The sequence below is a fragment of the Echinops telfairi genome, unplaced genomic scaffold (genome assembly GCF_000313985.2).
Source record: "Echinops telfairi isolate 266 unplaced genomic scaffold, ASM31398v2 ScPeMD7_4;HRSCAF=17, whole genome shotgun sequence".
Classification (NCBI taxonomy): Eukaryota; Metazoa; Chordata; class Mammalia; order Afrosoricida; family Tenrecidae; genus Echinops; species Echinops telfairi.
The window spans coordinates 12,686,919-12,706,825 of NW_022103900.1; the positions used below are offsets into that span (position 1 = coordinate 12,686,919).

The window sequence follows — 19,907 nt, forward strand, 5'->3', positions numbered from 1 at the left end:
ATTATCAGTAGGATATAAACTCCACCCACAGGAACCAAATAGATGACTGCAGGCCTGTCCATTGTCCTTAAGGTGGGAGGGGGGGGGGGTTCCACTGTAGTCTGGCAATTGATCACCCTCAAGGAAGATGCCCCTGTAAGTATCTGACATTGCAATTAGCAACTCCATGCTTTGCCCAAGGCTGCACCTTGAGCTCCTTTCACACAGGGGATTAGGACTTTCATAAAAAGCATCTTGATAAATCTGAAAACACTCACACACTCATCGAATACCTTTTCCATCATTGTGAACACCATGTATACTAAATAACATAACTTTCACTCCTGCAAAAATAAGTGAGTTGAATAGTGGTATAGTGTTGTCGATGCAGAGCATGGGACCTGGAATCAGACAGGCGTTGGGAAGTTAGCTACTAACCTCATTTTCTCATCGGTAAAGTGGGACAGTAACAGTGCTGATATGTAAAAATGTGGTGACATATGACATCTGACAAAGCCTTCAATATAGAGTAGACAATCGATACATTTTAAGCTAAATTGTAAGGCTGCCAATGCTATTGAGTGCTATGAGAACTCAAGTAACTTATTTCGTGTCTGTGAACCACTTTTCTAGTCTTTAGAAATGAAGATTATATTGGTTATCAAAAGAGCTGTTGAGGTAATTGCTCATTATTATTCAGTCCCTGCCCCAGCATCTAGCATCAGACACTCGGTGTTGAAGATTCTCCTTCTCAGAGAAAGCGCTGAGCGGACACTCTCTCGGGAGTCAATGCCATCCGACCCACTGTGCTGCAAAGGAAGAGAGTAAGGCCAAAGGAAGGTGACAGAGGGCCCTAAGAAGGACAGCACATCCCTCTCCAGGCTTCCATGGAATTCAGCAGTGCAGTCGGTCTTCTCCCACTTATGGAAGCTGGGGTTAGCTGAAGCACCTCTCATTCCCCAAAGAAGCATCCCTCTTGGTAGTCTTCGGTTTAGTGGTAGTGATTCTGGGCAGAAAGCGCCCAGCGTTTGTTTCTTTGTGCTACTTTATCCCTTGCAAAGGTCACCAAGTTCATGGATAAGCTAGTTCTTTAATAACTACCGTGATTTCTGGACTTAGAGGTATCTTTAAAGATTCCTGGTGGCTCGATGGTTAAGTGCTCACCTGCTAACTGAAAGATGGTCCCCTTAGGCCTGTGGGGGAGAGATCTGGTCATCGGTTTAATAAAGATAATACCTAGGAAGCCCTGTGAGGCAGTTCTACGCAGGCCCATGAAGTTGCTGAGTTGAAATTAGCTCAGTGGCCCAAGCAATAAGTAAAGGTGGGTCAATGTTCTATCAGATATGGATATATTAAATGTCATTAACACCTGCACTGTGATTTAATGAGGAGCCATGGTAGCACTGTGGGTTAAGTATTAGGCTGCTCACTCTACGGTTGGAAATTCAAACTCACCAGTTGCTCCACGTGAGAAAGATGAGGCTGTGCGTTCCCATAAAAAAACCAGACTCAGAATCCCTCTGGGGGAGGACTACTCTGTCTTATGGGGCCAGTGCATATCAGAATCTACTCAATCAGTGGATTGTGTGAATTAATTAAACTAAACTCCAACGCAGTTGAGTGGAACAGATCTGTTACAGACTCGAGTTTTCTCTCTGTTTGGCCTCTTGGTCTCATCAAAGAGCTCTGTCTCAGGGTGATGCTAGCTGCTAGTACACTGAGCCATTTCCACATTTCAATACCTTCGTTTTGTCCACACCACCACAGAAGCTGGTATGCCTATTCAGCAAGGGCTCTATTCTCGTGATCATGTGATGTTTCTGGTTTTCTCAGTTTTGAGGCTCTGCCATCCCTGAGGTGTTAAGGACCTGCATTTTGGAGACATCTGCCTTAGTTCAGTGGAAGGAAAAAGACACACCTGTTTCTTCAAAGCTTTCCTTATGAAGTACCCCTCATCAGAAACATGGTCATCCCAAGATGCAAAGAGACTTGGAGTGGGGCTCTCAGGCAGACAGCCACATTCCAGCACCAACTCTATTCCACGCGGGAAAGAACAACAAAAGTTGATTCACAGCTGCCATCTCTGTACAGCAGGGTCCTGATTCTCTGACTCATTTTCCTCTTGTTCTGGCCAGTGCCTCTTTCTTTTTGCCTGTAAGCTTGACCACTCACAGCTAGATAGGTTTCCACTATGTATATACAGCAAAGATATCCCTCTGAGGAAAGCATCACTTTGAGGGCTAAGGGGCACCTGACCCAAGCCATGTTGTTCGTCATCGCCTCACATGCATGTAAAAGCTGGACAATGAATAAGAACCACTAGAGAAAAACTGATGCTTTTTAATTTATAAAATTACCAAGGACTGTCAGAACAACAAACAAGTTGGTCTTGGAATAAAAAGAGCCCACATGCTCCTTAGAAACAAGGATGGCAAGTATATTTTGGACATGTTATCAGAAGAGGCCAGTCCTTTTACCCACATCATGGTTGGTAAAAGCAAGAGGCTCAGTGAAAACAGGAAAAGCCTACATGAGCTGGGTTGATGCAGTGGCTGCTAAAATGGGCTCAAACATAATAATTGTGAGGCTGGCCCAAGACTCAGAGGTATACGGTCGTCATAGAGTTGCGATGAGTCAGAACTGACTCAACAATAACCCTACATATACCAGGTATATTGCTAAGCCCTCATAACCCTGGCTTAGTCTACTCTTCATGCTTATGTTAGTGGTTCTCAGTTTATTTCCTTCTCTCTTTGTACTCTCTTGGCAAATTACTCCACTTTCTAGAATTTCAGCCATTGTTTCTGGATGAGAATAGCAGTAGCTCTAACGTCCCATCTGGATCTCTATCCTTCCTCTAACCTGCCACTTCTACCTTAATTGATCCTTGCCAAATTTTATTTCTTTCTCCCATGCCCAAAGCTGTGTGCTTTTGATAAACTTTTGTGAGAAGTTTCTTATGAACTTGTCAGCTAAGTGCCCCTCCTCCTTACTTTCATTTTTTTCTTAAATTAGAACAAGGTAAAAACAAAGGTCAAGGCAATGGAGAGAAGAGTGCTCGTGTACAGTTCCTGTGGAAAAGGAAAGAGAAGAGAGTGAGGCAAGGAAGCACATTTTAGACCAGAAGAACATCTAGTGTCAGCTAGCAAGTGGCACCACAGCGTCCGCAGATCTGCCTGCCATGGAGCCTGGAGATGTGACACGAAGAGACAGAGGGAAAATGGCGTGACCACAACACCTGACCTCCTCGGGATGCACAATGGAAAAAGAGAACCCAGCTCCATCCCCCCCCAAGAATGAGTGCCACAACGAAGAAGTTGGAAATGCCTCCACACTATCTTTCCTTACCCTATTCTGAAACCAACCAGCCCTCGCTAGGCATCTCCCTCTCTGTTGGGTTCAATAATTCATTGCAATCACCACCCAGAGTTCACAGACAACACTCACCATTGTGGGATTCATTAAGAAAACAGGTTGCAAAATGTCAAGGATACAATTCTTTCGTCCACAGTGCCTCTACTCAGCTATGCTAGCAGACACATCTCTCTCCTGTTCCTTGCTTCACAGCCACTTGATCCCTTGATCTCTATCTTGTTCATTGGGCTGGGAGCTTGGCACTCGGCCTCACTGGCTCAGTGCTGCACTGCTGCGCTGCCTCATGGTCTCAGCTCAGTTCCTCTGCTCTGTCGGATCATCTCAGTGCTGTAGTCTTTGCTTCCTCTGCTGCCTGTGTCACTTCAGACAGGGATCTAGTGACGCATCTTACTTGACTGTCACTGATTCTCTCTCATACGCTCAGTGCAATAGCAAAATCTGCCAATCCCCTCTATCACTGTTTCACACGTCGTGTTCATGTGCTCCCACCCAATCATCTGGTGACAGTTACAAAGACGTGAATACAAGAGCCATCCCCAGTATGTCACTGAGCCAAACACACTTTCCAACTGACCTTGGCCTTAGAAGTCTAGAGTTGATGAATTTATAAGAAACTGTAATTATTAATATGCATATATTTGATATAGTTTATTAAATATCAAACGCTTAAGATACTATCTAATCTATTTTGCTCATATTCTGAGAATCATATTTTTAAAAAAATTTTATAATAGCATATGCAACACTTGACATAAAGCATTAAGTTTTTCATTTAGCTGAACCTAGATGGTTCCATTATTTTTATAAAAATCACACAATTATCAAGACTCAATCCAGCAGCACACAAACAGACATCAAAGCTAACATAGTCTAAGCCTTGGGGGACAGTTATTCAAATACAGCATGCTGCAGTAATTATTCCATGGCACTCATTGAACTATCTAATTTTAATATCTGATTTAATATTAAAAAATCCTATGTGACAGATTTGATTCATTGAGTAATTCTCTTTCATCTTTTAATCTGGATATCTGGATAATCATCAGGACTGCCTGTTTCCATGATAATTACTCAGCTTTTAAAGCATTTGCTGAAAAACCAGGGGAGTTTGAAACTTTCTTGATACTATATAATCTATCTGATTCATTTTGTTACTGCCTACTTTTTCTGATAGATAAAAATACAGCCAGCCTATTAGTTAAGTGCAAGTCCCAAGTAAGGGATAAATAACAGATGAGCAGTCTCTACCAACACCTCAGCATGGTGTGTAATGGCTGCCAAAAGTACTATATAATCTTTTGGAAGGCTTAATCGTTCCCTACTGCACTTTTCAAAAGAGAAGAGTAGTTATTAATCCTGGTGTTCACACAAATTTTTCACAGTAGATCTTCATTGAATAAATAGTGCTGTTTCATATAAAGACTTTAGTTTTATATAGCACTTAACTGTTAGAGGTTAAACAAATAGCAATACACTAGCAAGAAGAAGAACTGTATTTGGTAAAGAAAACCATATTCTAGGCTATATTAAGCTGTACATTTAATTGGTGGTTTGAGGAACAAGAACATAGAAATATCTTACAGGAGATCATGGAGTTTCCCCTTTTTTGCACAATGAGATCCCCCCCCCACCCTTTCTTTCTTGCTCTTGAAATAAAATCCTTATAATAGTTTAATTAATCATGTTTCATTTTTATAAAGTATGTTATTTCTCAAATGTGTGGGAGAAGTTGGCTCTCTTAAGGAAATGTAAGGGACTTTGCAGAAGCTCCCCCCACCCCATTTTATTCATTGGCTGCTTAGAATCTTATTCATGCTGTTAAAACACAATTGTACTTAGTATTGATAGGGTAAGTCCGGAAGTTTTCTGATGAAGGTTCTGGTTCATACATGCACATATTCATTCCAAGCCAAACATATTTAAGCATCCCCATGCCATTAGTGGATAACTAAAGACAGGTTCTCTTATGAGCACACTTTTCTTAGTCTCATTAGGTTGCTTTTTAAAAAAATGACTGAAAAAGAAGGTTGGATAACGATCAGGTAACTCAAAGCGCCGATGTTTCCATCAGTCTTTTATGCCAGACTGGAGCTAATGAAGATGATCTTATGAAATGAAGCGCAGCTGAAGATGAGTCCTAGGTTTACAAATAGAACCCAGATTGCTAGGTCTAATCAGAACAATGCCTTCCAAGGCATCTACGGGGCCAGTTTCATTCAAGGAAGAGAGGTCAGCTCCCTGGGTGATGATAACTGGTTTTCCAATTCCAAAAGGTAATCCTGATGGATTTACTTGAAGGGTACAGGATCATTTGGGGGGCTTATTAGGAAGAAATTTTAAGAACATTGAAAACTCTGTTGGTGAGAAAAAGACCAGAAACGTTGCCTTAAGAGTTTTTCTTTTCCTATCACACCAGTGACCTTACTTCAGTCGTTCATCCTTTAGGCATGAGCTGTCCTACGAGAATTTCTCTGGGAAAAGTGTACCCCATCAACTCCACAGCGCGGATCTTCCTCCTTCAGAATTTTTTTGGTTTCAAAATTCAAAGAGCGCGTGAAAGGAACACAATTTGGGTCCCTGGGGAGGCCGAGCTGCGCACAGTTCTTTAGGCAAGGGTGAGAGTCCAGAGACTCTGCCTTCCGAAGGGCATCCTCCGGGATGGGGGAGGATATGATGAGACACAGTCGCTTCATATTTTGATTGTTTTTGTCATTTCATTAAGGTTGCTATGCTTTTATAGGAATACTTTTTAATTTAGCCTTTTGCATTTCCACAGTACTGTCATGATAGCTAACGTTTAATGTATGGTTTAGACACATCTCCTCTGTATTCTCCAAGGATCAGTGAGGTGACTTGAAAAAGTAGACGGAGACTTGACATGAAAATGGAACTAGGAGCCATTGAAAGAAGTAAAGTGGCAACAGAAATGTGGTTCCCGAAATCCCAGACTAATATTCCCTCCTGCAAGGAGGCAATAAAAACCTGAAGTCAATTAAATAATTCTAATTGTCAGTTAAAAGTAAAATCAGTGCTTGTGAAAAATTGTTTTGATTCCTCAAAAGGAATGCTTTTTTCTCCTTCTTCTTCTTGTAATGGATTTTCAATGAAGAGTGTAATGCAAATCCTTACAGAAAAGACTTTAAACAACACAAACTTGCCATTTAGTGGGAGTTCTGGGAGGGGGTCTGAAATTAAACACTTGATGAAACACTAATAAAGTAAATTTCAATATGAGGCCAAACACGCTGCTGAGTATGCTCGGCGGCATCAGTATCTATAGACTTAGCATGTGCTTCTACAATCTCTTGTAATGTGATTGGCCTAGCCATCAAGCTGATGGAAATTTAATAACAAACAGTTCAAGCTCGAGTAAAGTTAAGAATGTGTCCAGTTTGTATGACTGAGTGGAGGTCTATATAAAATGAATCTAATATACAGAGAGAAAAGTAGTTCTGATAGGGGCAAGTCTCTGCAGTGTTGTTTTTATTCCATCAAGAAATGGCTTTTTATCGCTTATAATATCTTAGACACTTTTGGCTTAGAATTTTTGACTGAAATTCAAGAATTGTTTCTTCACTCTTTATTGAAAAATTATGAATACATTATAAAGTAAATAATATTTACCCATCAACCAAATCCAACAATAATCAATATGCAGTCATTTTTGTTGCATATAACCAGCAATGCTCTCCCTGTCTGCTCACCCAACTGTAGATTATATCAAAGCCAACTCCATATTTCACCCATCAGTATTCACTATGCACCCCTAAAAGATCAGGATAAATTTTAAAACATACGCAACATTATTATGATCGCGCCTGAAGATAATAATTGTCCATACTTCCTGTGATAACTTGTCTGTCAGTTGAATACAATTAAATCATTTCCTTCCTCAATACACCTGCCATTTCTTCATCAAGATATGGAAACCTTTTTTTTTTTTCAAATCTGGATGTACTAGACTGCTATGACCAATAAAATATGATAGAGGTGCTTCTGCACTAGTTCTAGAATTTTAAGAGGATTACAAGTCTCCACTTCTTGTAAGTACTGAGGTTTCACATGAGAAATCTTGCTACTCTGCTAAAAATAAACACAGGGTACGCCCACTCAAAGGGACCATAGAGAGACCACAGGCAGAAGACAGGTAGATAGATGATAGAGAGATAGATGATACATAGATAGAGGATAGATATATAGTGAGATACCTTGTCATTACAGCCTGTTCCAACATCTCAAGTGATCCCAACTTTCCAGCTATTTGCTTTGAGGAGTCAGATCCTATAGACCAGTGGTTCTCCACCTTCCTAACGCAGTTCCTCATGTCGTGACCCTCAACCCTAAAATTATTTTCATTGCTACTTCATAACTGTAATTTTTCTACTGCTATGAATTGTGATGTAAATATGTGAAATGCAGGATGTATTTTCATTGTTACAAATTGAACATAATTAAAGCATAGTGATTAATCACAAAATAATATGTAATTATATATTGTCAAATATTTATGTGTTTTCCAATGGGCGTAGGCAACCCCTGTGAAAGGGTCCTTCAACCCCCAAAAGGGTCGCGACCCACAGGTTGACAACCGCTGCTCTAGAACACAGCAACCCTGTAAAATGGAGCGGAACTGCCCTATAGGGTTTCCCAGATTGTAATTGTCAAGAACGCAGATTGCCAGATCTTTTCTCCCAGGAACCACTGGTGTGTTCGAACCACTGACCTCTTTTAATTAGCAGCCCCTCTTAACCTCTGTGCCCCCAGACCTCATTGATGAATGCCTATGTAGGAGGAATGGAAAGTGTTTCATCAACAGGTTTCCCCCCTCCGTCAGGGCAGCGCCCAGGGGCTTGATGCATTCTAATACGTACTTCTGCTAAAATGGGTGTTTGCATTTTCCTGCCTGGGAGATTGGTTGGTATCAGAAGCATGTCACTGATACCATGGCAAGCTCAGGCGAAAATCCCTTTCTGCTAAAAAGACACTTGTTATTATTTTTTTAGCTGATCCTTCATTAAGAGGTGTATATATATGTATTGGGGGCTTTGAAAAGACCCCTGTAGTCTGTTTCCCTAAAGGACACTGGGTCCATAGAGGAATTTAATGGGAGAGGGGCCTAAAACAAAATGGGTCCCATGTCAGAAAACTTGGAGAGTCAGGAAAAGGTTTGGAATGTTTTTCATCTTGCTGAGTAGCCACTGCTGGGTTTTGAAAATGGGAGTTACATAATGCTTCCTTAAGAGATGATAGGCTTTCTTGTAGACCAAAATGTCTTACATGGACTGTGATATTAATCTGCTCTTATCAAATGTCAGACAATCCAAATAGTATTCTTATTTGTATTTTGAAAGTCCTCCATTTATAAGTATGCCTTGATTTTTAGTTCTGGGGATTTTTAACATCAAAAATAGTTTACTGACTTTAGTTCTACATTGTGTGTATTGTGTGTGTATGCTATAAAATAGTTCATTGTCATTATTTCTAGATTTGTGTGTGTGCGCTATTTCCTATTTTAGCTATTCTCTTGTTTAGCTATATTTAAATATCTTGCTGAACCCTAGGTTTGGTAACTGAAAAAATTAGATATGGCACAGAAAATAAGATATAAATTGAAATTTATCTGACATAAAAATTTACTATAAACAAGTTAAAAGCAAAAGGGGCAGAATTACCAAGAAAAGAGAAATAATGTTCCTTAACTAACCTTTGGAGGGTTACCTTGGACCCATACTGCGAAGCTGATAATGTGTTAGCTGAGTTTACAAGGATCTAGTCGAAGAAAATGCACTGAATGAAATTAAGACCACGGCATATGATGATACATAGGGTATTCATAGCTAGATTATAATCTATCTCCCCTTTGAGGAGCTAACAAAAAACAAATGTGTTAAATGACATATTAGTTAAAGTAATTATATTTACTAGGTAACTAGATAATGTTTTTGTTCTAAACTCACTTTAGAAATTCAAGTTCTTTTCTACTTGATAAAGCCACAATTGAATTTTAGCTATTATTTTTTCAGATGAGCTAAACCTCTAGATTGCAAAATACTTAAGTCTCTCCCATGCCTTGTTAAGTAGAATAAATCTTAGATGTTAAGCATTTCGGGGTGCCTAAGAATTTTGCAACATTCCCCGATCAATATTCTGAGCATCATATTGAATCATTCTCCTTTTGCAATTCTCTCGATGTGCATGGAGAATCTGATGTAAAGTACATATTTATCCAAGAACACAAAAATATTCTCTTCAGCTTCTTTAGGAAAGTAAAAAACCCTGCTATGTGTTTATTTTCATTACATTTGTCATTTTACATGTTAAAGACAAATTTAGGAAGTTCTCCTACATTAAGTATTTGAAAGAGTTGGGTGTAATTTATCAAGATTATCAGAGTAGATTGCTGGGGTTCAAACTGAATTGCTCATGTATCAACCTAATTTATGGTTTTCTAAAACAGTCATGTATTTGTATTTCTGAATACTGTTATGTTCCAAAGGTGCCAATAACGACTGCTCACCACCTCTGTGACATCAGTCATTATATTTCAGTATAATGCAGATTGATCAAGCTACACCGATGAGGTTTGCCTGGACCAAGTATAGCGCTTAGCTGGAAGTTATATGGCTCTTCTAAATGCATTGGGGCTTTTCTTATATACTTCAAAATGACACGAATACTTTTTAGTAAATTTTGCTGCAAATTACCCTAATGTTTTTAGGAGTTTGCTAGATTAAATCATGACATTTTTATGTGGCATATGGTCTTCTTTTCTATACTCAGGTTCTCTCTTTAGGAGCAGATGTCCTGCCGGAGTATAAACTACAGACGCCACGCATCAACAAGTTTACGATACTGCACTACAGCCCTTTCAAGGCAGTCTGGGATTGGCTTATTCTGCTGTTGGTCATCTACACAGCCATATTCACGCCCTATTCTGCAGCTTTCCTCCTCAATGACCGAGAAGAACAGAAACGACGTGAATGTGGCTATTCATGTAGCCCTCTGAATGTGGTAGACTTGATTGTGGATATTATGTTTATCATAGATATTCTAATAAACTTCCGAACGACATACGTAAATCAGAATGAAGAAGTGGTAAGTGATCCGGCCAGAATAGCAATACACTACTTCAAAGGCTGGTTCCTGATTGACATGGTGGCCGCAATTCCTTTTGACTTACTGATTTTTGGATCGGGTTCCGATGAGGTAAGAGCTGCTATGAATCATATTTTCTGAAAGATTACAATTATAAATGATTTAACTTTAAAAAGTAAATGTTACTTGGCACACTTTCTGTAGCTCACAGATGAGATTCAGTGCCAGTGGAAGATGATATAAAACGAGATGGAACCATCCATAGCACTGCAAATAATTCACTTCATTTGGTTCCCCTAAGAGACGTGTAAGACTCTTGAACCCAAAAATTAAACTTTGAGACAGTGGGGTATCACACATAGCACAATCCAGGCTGCAAAGCCTTTCCATTGTAACTTCATGGGACTAAAACTCTCAAGCATTCAGCGTCTCTCTTTGTTTCTCAAGTCAAAATTATGATTTGAAACAGCAGAGACTTGGATTTTTGTCTAATTTATGTGGAAGAAGATGTCTTCTGAAATGGTTTTGTCCAATGTCCTTTCTCTTATCTAGATTGGAAAAATACTTGTTGTGGATGCCCAATAAAAGCTTTAAGGAAATGTATTGTTTACCAGGGGGCACCCCACCCACCCACCCCCACCCCCGCGACCAAAATAGATTTTTTTTCAAAACTATGTGTTTAATTTTTTTTTAACAATACCACCTTATCACCTTCAAAGTACTCTCCATTATACTTAATACATTTGTCAAATGTGCAATTCCATTCTTGGAAACACTTTTCAAACTCATCTGTTTGGATGGCTGATAACACCTCCCTCGTGTTTTTTTTCTTCACCTCTTCTACATTGTCAAATTGTTGTCCTTTAATGCCCCTCTGCATTCTTGGAAACGAACAGAAGTCGCATGGAGTGAGGTCAGGTGTCGCATGGAGTGAGGTCAGGTGAGTCAGGTTCACAGGGCAAGAAAAGCATGCTGGTTTTTGCCAGGAACTGGCACACCAGGATGGCTGTGTGAGCAGGCACATTTGTTGTGGTGGCAAAACCAGTCTCCTGTTTGCCACAAATCAGGCTTTTGTCTCGCATTGTTAGGCAATATTTCAGAACTTCTAAATAGAAAACTTAATTAACAGTCTGACCTAGTGGAACGAATTCCAAATGCACTATGGGTACATTTTCATCCATTCAGGAAGTTGACGGATATCCAGAACAAGGTCTGTCATCAATCAACATTTCACCTTTTTTTGAAAAGAGAGAACTACTCTATACACTTGAGTTTTTCCCATAGCATTATCCTTGTAAGCTGTGTTCAACATCACAACAGTTTCTGTTGCATTTTTCCCAACCAGGAAACATCATTTCACAGCTGCACACTTTTCTCTTAAATCAGCCATCACAAAAAATGAGGTATGGCTGAAACTGCTTTTACCAAAAAATTAACTGTGACCAGAGAGAACGGTCCAGGCAATGCCACTGGTACACTAATTCAGAGTGAGTTGCTCGATGTTTGCCTTGCTGGAAGAATATGTACGTAGAAAGCGCCGCCCTGGTCTTAAAGGCTCGAAGGTAAGCAAGCGGCCATCTAGCTGAGAAGCAACAAAGCCCACATGGAAGAAGCACACCAGCCTGTGTGATCACGAGGTGTTGATAGAATCAGGTATCAGGCATCAAAGAACAAAAAATCATATCACTGTGAATGAGGGGGAGTGCAGAGTGGGGACCCAAAGCCCATCTCTAAGCACCTGGACATCCCCTTACAGAAGGGTCGTGGGGAGGAGACGAGCCAGTCAGAGTGCAGTATAGCACTTATGAAACATACAACTTTCCTCTCGTTCTTTAATGCTTCCTCCCCCCACCCCACCCCCACTATCATGATCTCAATTCTACCTTACAAATCCAGCTAGAACAGAAGATGTACAGTGGTACAGATAAGAGATGGAAACACAGGGAATCCAGGACAGATACACCCTTCGGGACCAAGAGGGTAAAAGGAATGTAGAGGAAAAAGGGGGAACCGATCACAAGGATCTACATATAACCCCCTCCCTGAGGGACGGACAACAGAAAAGTGAGTGAAGGGAGACCTCGGTCAGTGTAAGACATAAAAAAAAGAATACTAATTTATAAATTATCAAGGGTTTGGAAAGGAGGGAGGGGAGGGGAGGGAGTGGGGAAATGAGGAGCTGATATCAAGGGCTCAAGTAGAAAGAAAATGTTTTGAAAATGATGATGACGACAACTGTACAAATGTGCTTGATACAATGGATGGATGTATGGATTGTGATAAGAGTTGGACGAGCCCCCAATAAAATGATTTAAAAATCAACAAACAAACATAAAAGAAAGAAAGTTATACCCAACAGAGCTTTGTTCCAGTTTGGGGGGGGGGGCTACCCCCTTGTATGTATAGTGTATTTTCGGTGTTTAAAATCCATAACGTTACATTATATTTTCAAAGATGCCTATTCAAAGAAGTTAAGTTTCATTAAATTCACTTGCTGCTGGCTTTTATTCAAATATGGGTCCTGCAGTCTACACTAGAAATATTTGCCAAAAATGTGAAAGTGGTTCTAAGAGAGTAGGGTCAGCAAGATAACCTCAACGTGTTGACACGTTAAAATTCACATTCCTTTTCTGCCTAAAATCTTCTCACAGAACAGTTTGATGTCTATTTGTTTTTATGGTTGTGATGGCAAGGGAAGATGAAGTCCCTTTAGAGCAGTGGTTCTCAACCTTCCTAATGCGACAACCCTTTAATACAGTTCCTCATGTGGTGGTGACCCGAACCATAACATTATTTTTGTTTCTACTTCATAACTGTAATTTTGCTACTGTTATGAATCATAATGTAAATATGTGATATGCAGGTTGTATTTTCTTTCTGTTTGTTTTTTAACAGGATGTATTTTCATTGTTACAAATTGAACATAATTAAAGCATAGTGATTAATCACAAAAATAATATGTAATTATACATTGTGAAATATTAATTTCTAATTACAAATAAATGAAATTTTGTCTTGAAGCATGGTGTAGCATGGGTAACAGTCTTAATATAACAACAGTAAACCACATTGCTACATTTTGCAGCAGTAAAAAGCCAGAGTCAGTGTGAAGGTTGAGATAGCTTCTTTCTCACCAGATCAGAAATTCTTGGGGCAGTCTTTGCAAGAGCACAACGAAGATCATCTTCCACAACAAGTCTACTTCTGAATTTAGAGTTGATAACCAGCAAGCTGGAAAACCCTGTTTCACAAAGATATGTTATTGGAAATGGAAAAAGAAGGCGCAACACAGTCTCAGACAGAACAGGCTATGACTACAAACACTTGATCCAGAATGTTGTAACTGGCATGGTAGAGAAATCAGTTCTCGCTGCATCACTGTTAATAAGTTCAATCAACTCCTCATGTGCTATCTCAGGAACATCTTCAACTCTGACTGTGAATCAACTTCTGACAAGTGCAAATGGGGTGTCAGGTAGACTTGGAAAGTGCAATGAAATTTTGTCTGTAAGCATGTGCGAGTGTTCTTTCACAGAAATTATCATCGTATTCCTTTTGTCTGATTCAATATCATGCTCCTCAAAGAAATCAGGTAAGGTAGGCAACATGTAAATTTTATTTTCCGATGGTCTTAGGCGACCCCAGTGAATGAGTCATTCCACCCCCAAAAGGGTCGTGACCCACAGGTTGAGAACCGCTGCTTTAGATGATTGATTGTTGGCCAGTTAAGGCTCAGGAAAAGAGCCTTGGGTTTCTTGGCTAAAAAGGAGCTGCAGGTATAGAAGTGGACTCCTTCCTACAGAACATGCTTGTCAAAATGTGGGGTAATGAAAAGCAGAACAGAAGATTAAGAGATGTTCCTGGATTCTTACAGTTACCTCACAACAAACCTAAGACAACATCTCAAACCTGATTTTCCTCATCTTCAAAAAGAGTGATAATAATATAATAATAATTACCCCTTTCCCTCTCAAGGGTATTTTTTTTCTCTTGAATATTCTAATGAGATGATATGTATATAACTCTTAGCAAGGAAAAACAAACAGCAACTAATAAAATCGCTGAACTTTAATTACCAAATTATCCTAACTTTGAAATGTAATAAAAAGGAACTATTTTTTAAATTAATTCTGATCTTCATGCTCTTCTTATCATGACCCACATAATTACAAGAAATCAGCTCTTACTGATAAATGACTGCACAGAATCTCACTCTTCCAAAGTTGTAAATATATATACTAGCTTACTCTAGCAGGTAGGATTATTAGGGGAACTGGGTAAACTTATGACCTGTAACCAACAGCAATCAAACCAAAGAACATTTGGATGTGCTTTTATATCCATTTAAGTAGAATTTCTAGAGTTCAGCATGTGATTAATTTCTTTTGCTATATCACTTGAAAATTACATTACATGTGTGGTAGGAAAGTTTAAGTGTCAAGAACTTAACCTAAGACAATTAGTAATTAAGATGTTCATGATTTCAAGTTGGCCTTTCTCCCAGTAATGGACTACAATGGGCAGGGTTTACGTGAGCTTCACATGAAACGGTCTAGGAGAAAAGGATCTCTGAGTGACATTTGTCATGTAGCATTAAGGGAAAATGCAAGCTTGCCTGAGTGACCATCAGATCCCTGGGATTTGGAGTTTATTCTTGCTGCACTGGAAGCCTTTGGAGTAGGAATGGCGTTATCCGATTGACATTCTGATTATACAGCCTGATGTCTACAAAATGGCTAGTCAGGGTAGAAGCTGAGAAACCACTTTAGAGCTTATGCTGTAATTCAGGAGGGACAAAGCAACAGCTTGAACTGCAGGCATGAGAGAAAGAAAAGTAGACAAACAGAATATGTTTTCAAGGTTAGCAGGTCTGCTTGTTAATTGATTAAATATTGAATGGAAGAGTAAATACAAACAACCACAAGAGATACCACAAGAGTTTCTCCAAGAATGTTGTGATTCCTTTGTTCCTCTTTTAATTTTTGACGTAAGTAGGTTTTACAACTGTTTTTGCTGTTAGGTGCTGTTGGGTCAGTTCCCATTCAGAGTGACCCCTTGCACAACCCAACAAAGTGCTGCTCGAGCCCCACCATCCTCACATGTGTTGTTGTATTTGAGCCCTTTGTTGCAACCACTATATCAACTCCAGCTCCTTGAGGGTCTTCTATTTTTGTTGCCCTTTTTTCCCACCAAATATCATGTCCTTCTTAAGGGACTGGATAGTGGTGGGATTGGGCCGCTTCACACTGGGTTACCAGGACTGAAACCTAATTTTTGGTTGAATTCGGTGAACCAGTTGTTCAAATGGCATTTTTAATCAGGGTTCTCTCTAAGGTGAGCGGCTGGGCAGTCACCCCATGTGGGAATCACAAATTTACATTCTTAACTCTTCTTACTCTTCTTCACCCCGTATCTCTGGAACAGCATAGTCCAAGTGCCTGTATTAGTAACATTCATTCTGTCCACAAAAACCCAAAACTCCTTGCCATCGAGTCAATGCTGACTTGCAGCAACTTTAGAAGACAGAGTAGAACTGCTCATGTGAATTTCTGGTAAGTGTTTGTGGGGAGTCTCCCAAGGAGCAGCTAGCTAGTGGTTTTGAACTGCTAACCATTCAGATTATAGCCCAATGCGTAAACACTGTGCAACCATCAGGGCTCCTTATTCCATCCATAGTAAAAAGAATCAGATGGAACAGTGCTTGAAATACTTATTCATTTCATAAAATACTTATTCATTTCATAAAACTGGTACGTTTGATGAAATACTACATTTTTATTCCCTTGCACTTGTTCAGTAAACAAACATATAACATAAAGAGAACTAGTGCCAGCAAGAGGGCTGACATGCTGTCATTCATTTCAGCTTTGTGTCTCACCCAAATTCTCTCAAGATACGAGTGAATTATGCAATTCCTAAAAGGATTCAAAGAACTAAAAATATTTCAGAACAATTGCTCTAAGTTAAGCAGAAGCAGAAAGTTTTACAACAACAAACATGATATGTTCAGGGAAGATAAGTGGCCTCTTTCTAATCTATCCAACGCAGTGACTGACTGGCCGCTAAAGGAATGAGATCTAACTCCTACAGTGAAAAGATAAGGTTTAGGAGAAATCACACAGCTGATGATGCTCAGATAAAAGCAAAGAATATTATAAGCAAGGACACCAATCAAGAAGTAATATGGAAAAAAAAGAAGTGATAGGGAATTATCTTAAATAACAGTTTTGTTTATTGTCAGATATAATTTCATATGCTTCACTCATATTTTAAAACTCTTATTACACAATCTAGTTTTGTCTCTTTTATTCTTATTTAAGTATTAACTGCATGAAATAATAAACTACTTTCCTGTATATTTTTTAATACTTAAATCGGTCACAGGGCAGCGGAACAGTTGTTAAATCACTTGAATCCCACCACCGGACTGATCTGATAACATAGCCAAAGTCTGTGAGACGCCGTCCCACCATCTTCACTTCCAAGAGCGTTCTCGGTACCCTTCTTCCAAGACAGCTTTGTTCATCGTTGCAGAAGCCCGTGGTACTCTCAATATGCTGCTCCAGCACCTCTTCAAACGCCTGAGTCCCCTTTGGGCTTCCGTATTCAGTGTCCCACTTTCACTTGCTGCGGAGGCCATTGAAAATACCATGGTTTGGGTCATGTTTATTTGTTCTTGTTTTCAATTTTAGATTAAGCAGGTTTTACAGATAGTGATATGTTTATCCAGATGCAAAAAAAACCTAGGGAGAAAACAGATATGTACTGGCAGAGAAATTCCTGTTTGGACCATGCTAAGTTTGATAAGCCTGTAAGTCATTCAAGTATAGATGGCTTGTAGGCAATTGGAGCTGCAAGTGGGATACTACATGCAAAACTAGAAAGATCTGTGGATATAAGAAAATGAAATATTAGTTTAATTTAAAATTAAATAAAATAATGGCCAAGTTTGGGTCACATTAGGGCTTGAGTGGTAGGACAGAGCACCAATTTCACTGTGAAATTTTTAAAAGAATATAGAGGTAGAGGTAGATTGAAAGTGAAGCTTTGAAATCTGCATTTTAAAAAGCATTATGACTGATTCTACTAGTTAGAGATACAAGTTCCAGTGTCTATATCCAGGGCAAGGAGAATGTTTAGGGGATGGATTTTGCCCTCAAAGGTACATATTTTTCCTAAATAAATATATAATGATGTTAATAAACAAATCAAAGAGTGACTTCAGCTAAAAATTAGAACAGTTATGTTTTCTGAATCGGTTAATTTTAACGGCATCAAATGCTTTTTTAGATGCATCGTAGCTTGTCTTAAAGAAAATAGAACGGTGTCAACTGCAAAAGGCTGGTAAATATCAGAATATGCCCTTCTATCTAAAAGATATTTGGATGGGATTTGTTATGAAGAAAGTAATAATAAGCTAGAACTGTCCTCAATGTTCTTTACATGCACAAAAGACAACCTTTTAATGATACTAGTGAATGTGTTCTTAGAAAGGTAGGAATGATATGAGTCAGCTGAACAAACCCCTAGGAACTAGTTTCCTTGAGATTGGGTTGTACTGTGCGGCTGTCGAGCAATCGTGTACGTACTCTGCTGAATGGGGGCGACAAGTGTCCGAGCTGAGATGGAATTGAAGTGAAGCCTCAAGGGAAGTGTGAATGGGAAGTCACGCAATTCCTGAGTGATTCGTGTTCCCGTTTCACCATTGGTACCCAACAATTCCTTGGCAAACAGAAGTGAAGGATGAATTAAATGCAATCAGTGCATTAGCGATGACTTTTCTGGAAACCTTGTAGATCACACTACACATTATTGTGAGGTGTCGTCTGCTCATCTCCGACTCATAGCAACCCCTGCCTTGGACAACAGAATGGAACACTGTGCAGCCCGCCCATCTTCACAGCCAATTCCATGCTTGAGCCCATTGCTGCAACCACTCTACCAACCCATCGCCGTGAGGCTTTTCCTTTTTCTCAGACTCTTTACGGAGCACGGTGTCCTTCTTCAAGGGCCAGTACCTTGAACTACTGAGGACATGTCCACAGTAGATGAGCTGACGTCTCACCATCTGCACCCCTGTGGAGTAATTTGGCCCCACTTCTTCCAAGACAGACTTGGTCCCTCTTCTGGCAGACCAGGGTATATTTAATATTCTTCACCACCACCAACATTGAAATACATTACTCCTGTCTTCCTTGTTCGTTGTCCAACTGTCTCAGGCATGTGAGCTATTGAAAATGCCATAACTTGCGTCAGACATACCTTAGTTGCAAAGTGACACCTTTGCTTTTTCACACTTAAGTGAGCTATTTTGCAACAGCTTTGCCCAGTGCAGTACGTTGTTGGAACTTCTGACTACAGTGTTCCTGGGTGTTTATTATGTGTCCACGTAGAAATCGTTGACAACGTTGTTCTTTTCGTGATAGCACTGATTCAAATGTGAGGATTTTTGTTTGCTTTATGTCGAGGTCCATATTGAAGACTGTTGTCTGTATAGTAAGCCCTTCAACCCTCTTCACTTCAGCAAGTAAGGTTGTGTTGCCTGCCTGTTGCATGTTGTTAATGAGGCTTCCTCTAATTCTGACGCCGTGTACTTCTTCCTAAAGTGTAGCTGCTCTTGTTTTTGCTCAACCGGCATGTTGAATAAGTGTGGTGAAGGAATAAAACCCTGATACAAACCTCTCCTGTTTGAACAACTGCCGATCGGTCTATGTACAGATTTCCACATGAGCGCAGTTCAGTTTCCTGGAAGCTCCCTTCTTCACATTTTCCACAATTGGTGATCCACGCAGTGGACCGTCAGTGAAACATTCTAGACTTCTATGTTGTAGTCTCTGCCTTCAGGCAAGAGCCATCCGATATTAGCGACGATATCCTGCATTCCACATTCTCTCCTGAGTATAGTTTGAATTTCTGGCAGATCTTTGTTGATGTATTGATGCAGCTGGTTTTTAATTACTTACTGCATAATATGACTTGTGTTATGTTTATGATATTGTTAAAAGTTTTCCACTCAGCTTGGATGGCTTTTCTTTGGAATGGACACAAATAGGGATCTCCTACATGAATTGGCCAGGTTCCAGAGACAAGTGAGCACTTCCAGCACAACATCCATTTACTGAAACACGTTCACTGGTGTTCCCAATCTTATGGTGCCACTTTTAATTGTTGAATATCAACAAATTCTTCTTGATACATTGACTATAGTTCTTCCATCTTTTGTGTGTGTGTGTTTCCTGCATTGTTCAACATCTTGCTCATAGAACGCATCAATATTGAAAATTGAGACATGACTTCTTTCTTCAATTTTTTTCAGATTGAGAAATGTTGGGCCTGTTCTCTTTTGTTTTTCTAACTCCAGTTCTTTGCACATTTAATTATAATACAAAGAACAATTTTAGAACTCTTTCTGACATTGCTTTGGTCTTTCTTGTCTTTTTGATGCCTTTTTGTTTGTT

The 19,907-nt window shown here is 39.6% G+C and overlaps 1 protein-coding gene across 3 annotated transcripts in view; it reads left to right on the top strand.

The window, feature by feature from the left end:
- The window catches only part of KCNH7 (potassium voltage-gated channel subfamily H member 7), a 508,611-nt gene that overhangs the window by 409,027 nt on the left and 79,677 nt on the right, over nt 1-19,907 (top strand). For all 3 annotated transcript variants that reach the window (XM_045299839.1, XM_045299843.1, XM_004703787.3), the window contains one exon: nt 10,135-10,560. In XM_045299839.1, coding sequence (XP_045155774.1) covers nt 10,135-10,560 — 426 coding nt within the window. The remainder of the gene's footprint in view (nt 1-10,134; nt 10,561-19,907) is intronic.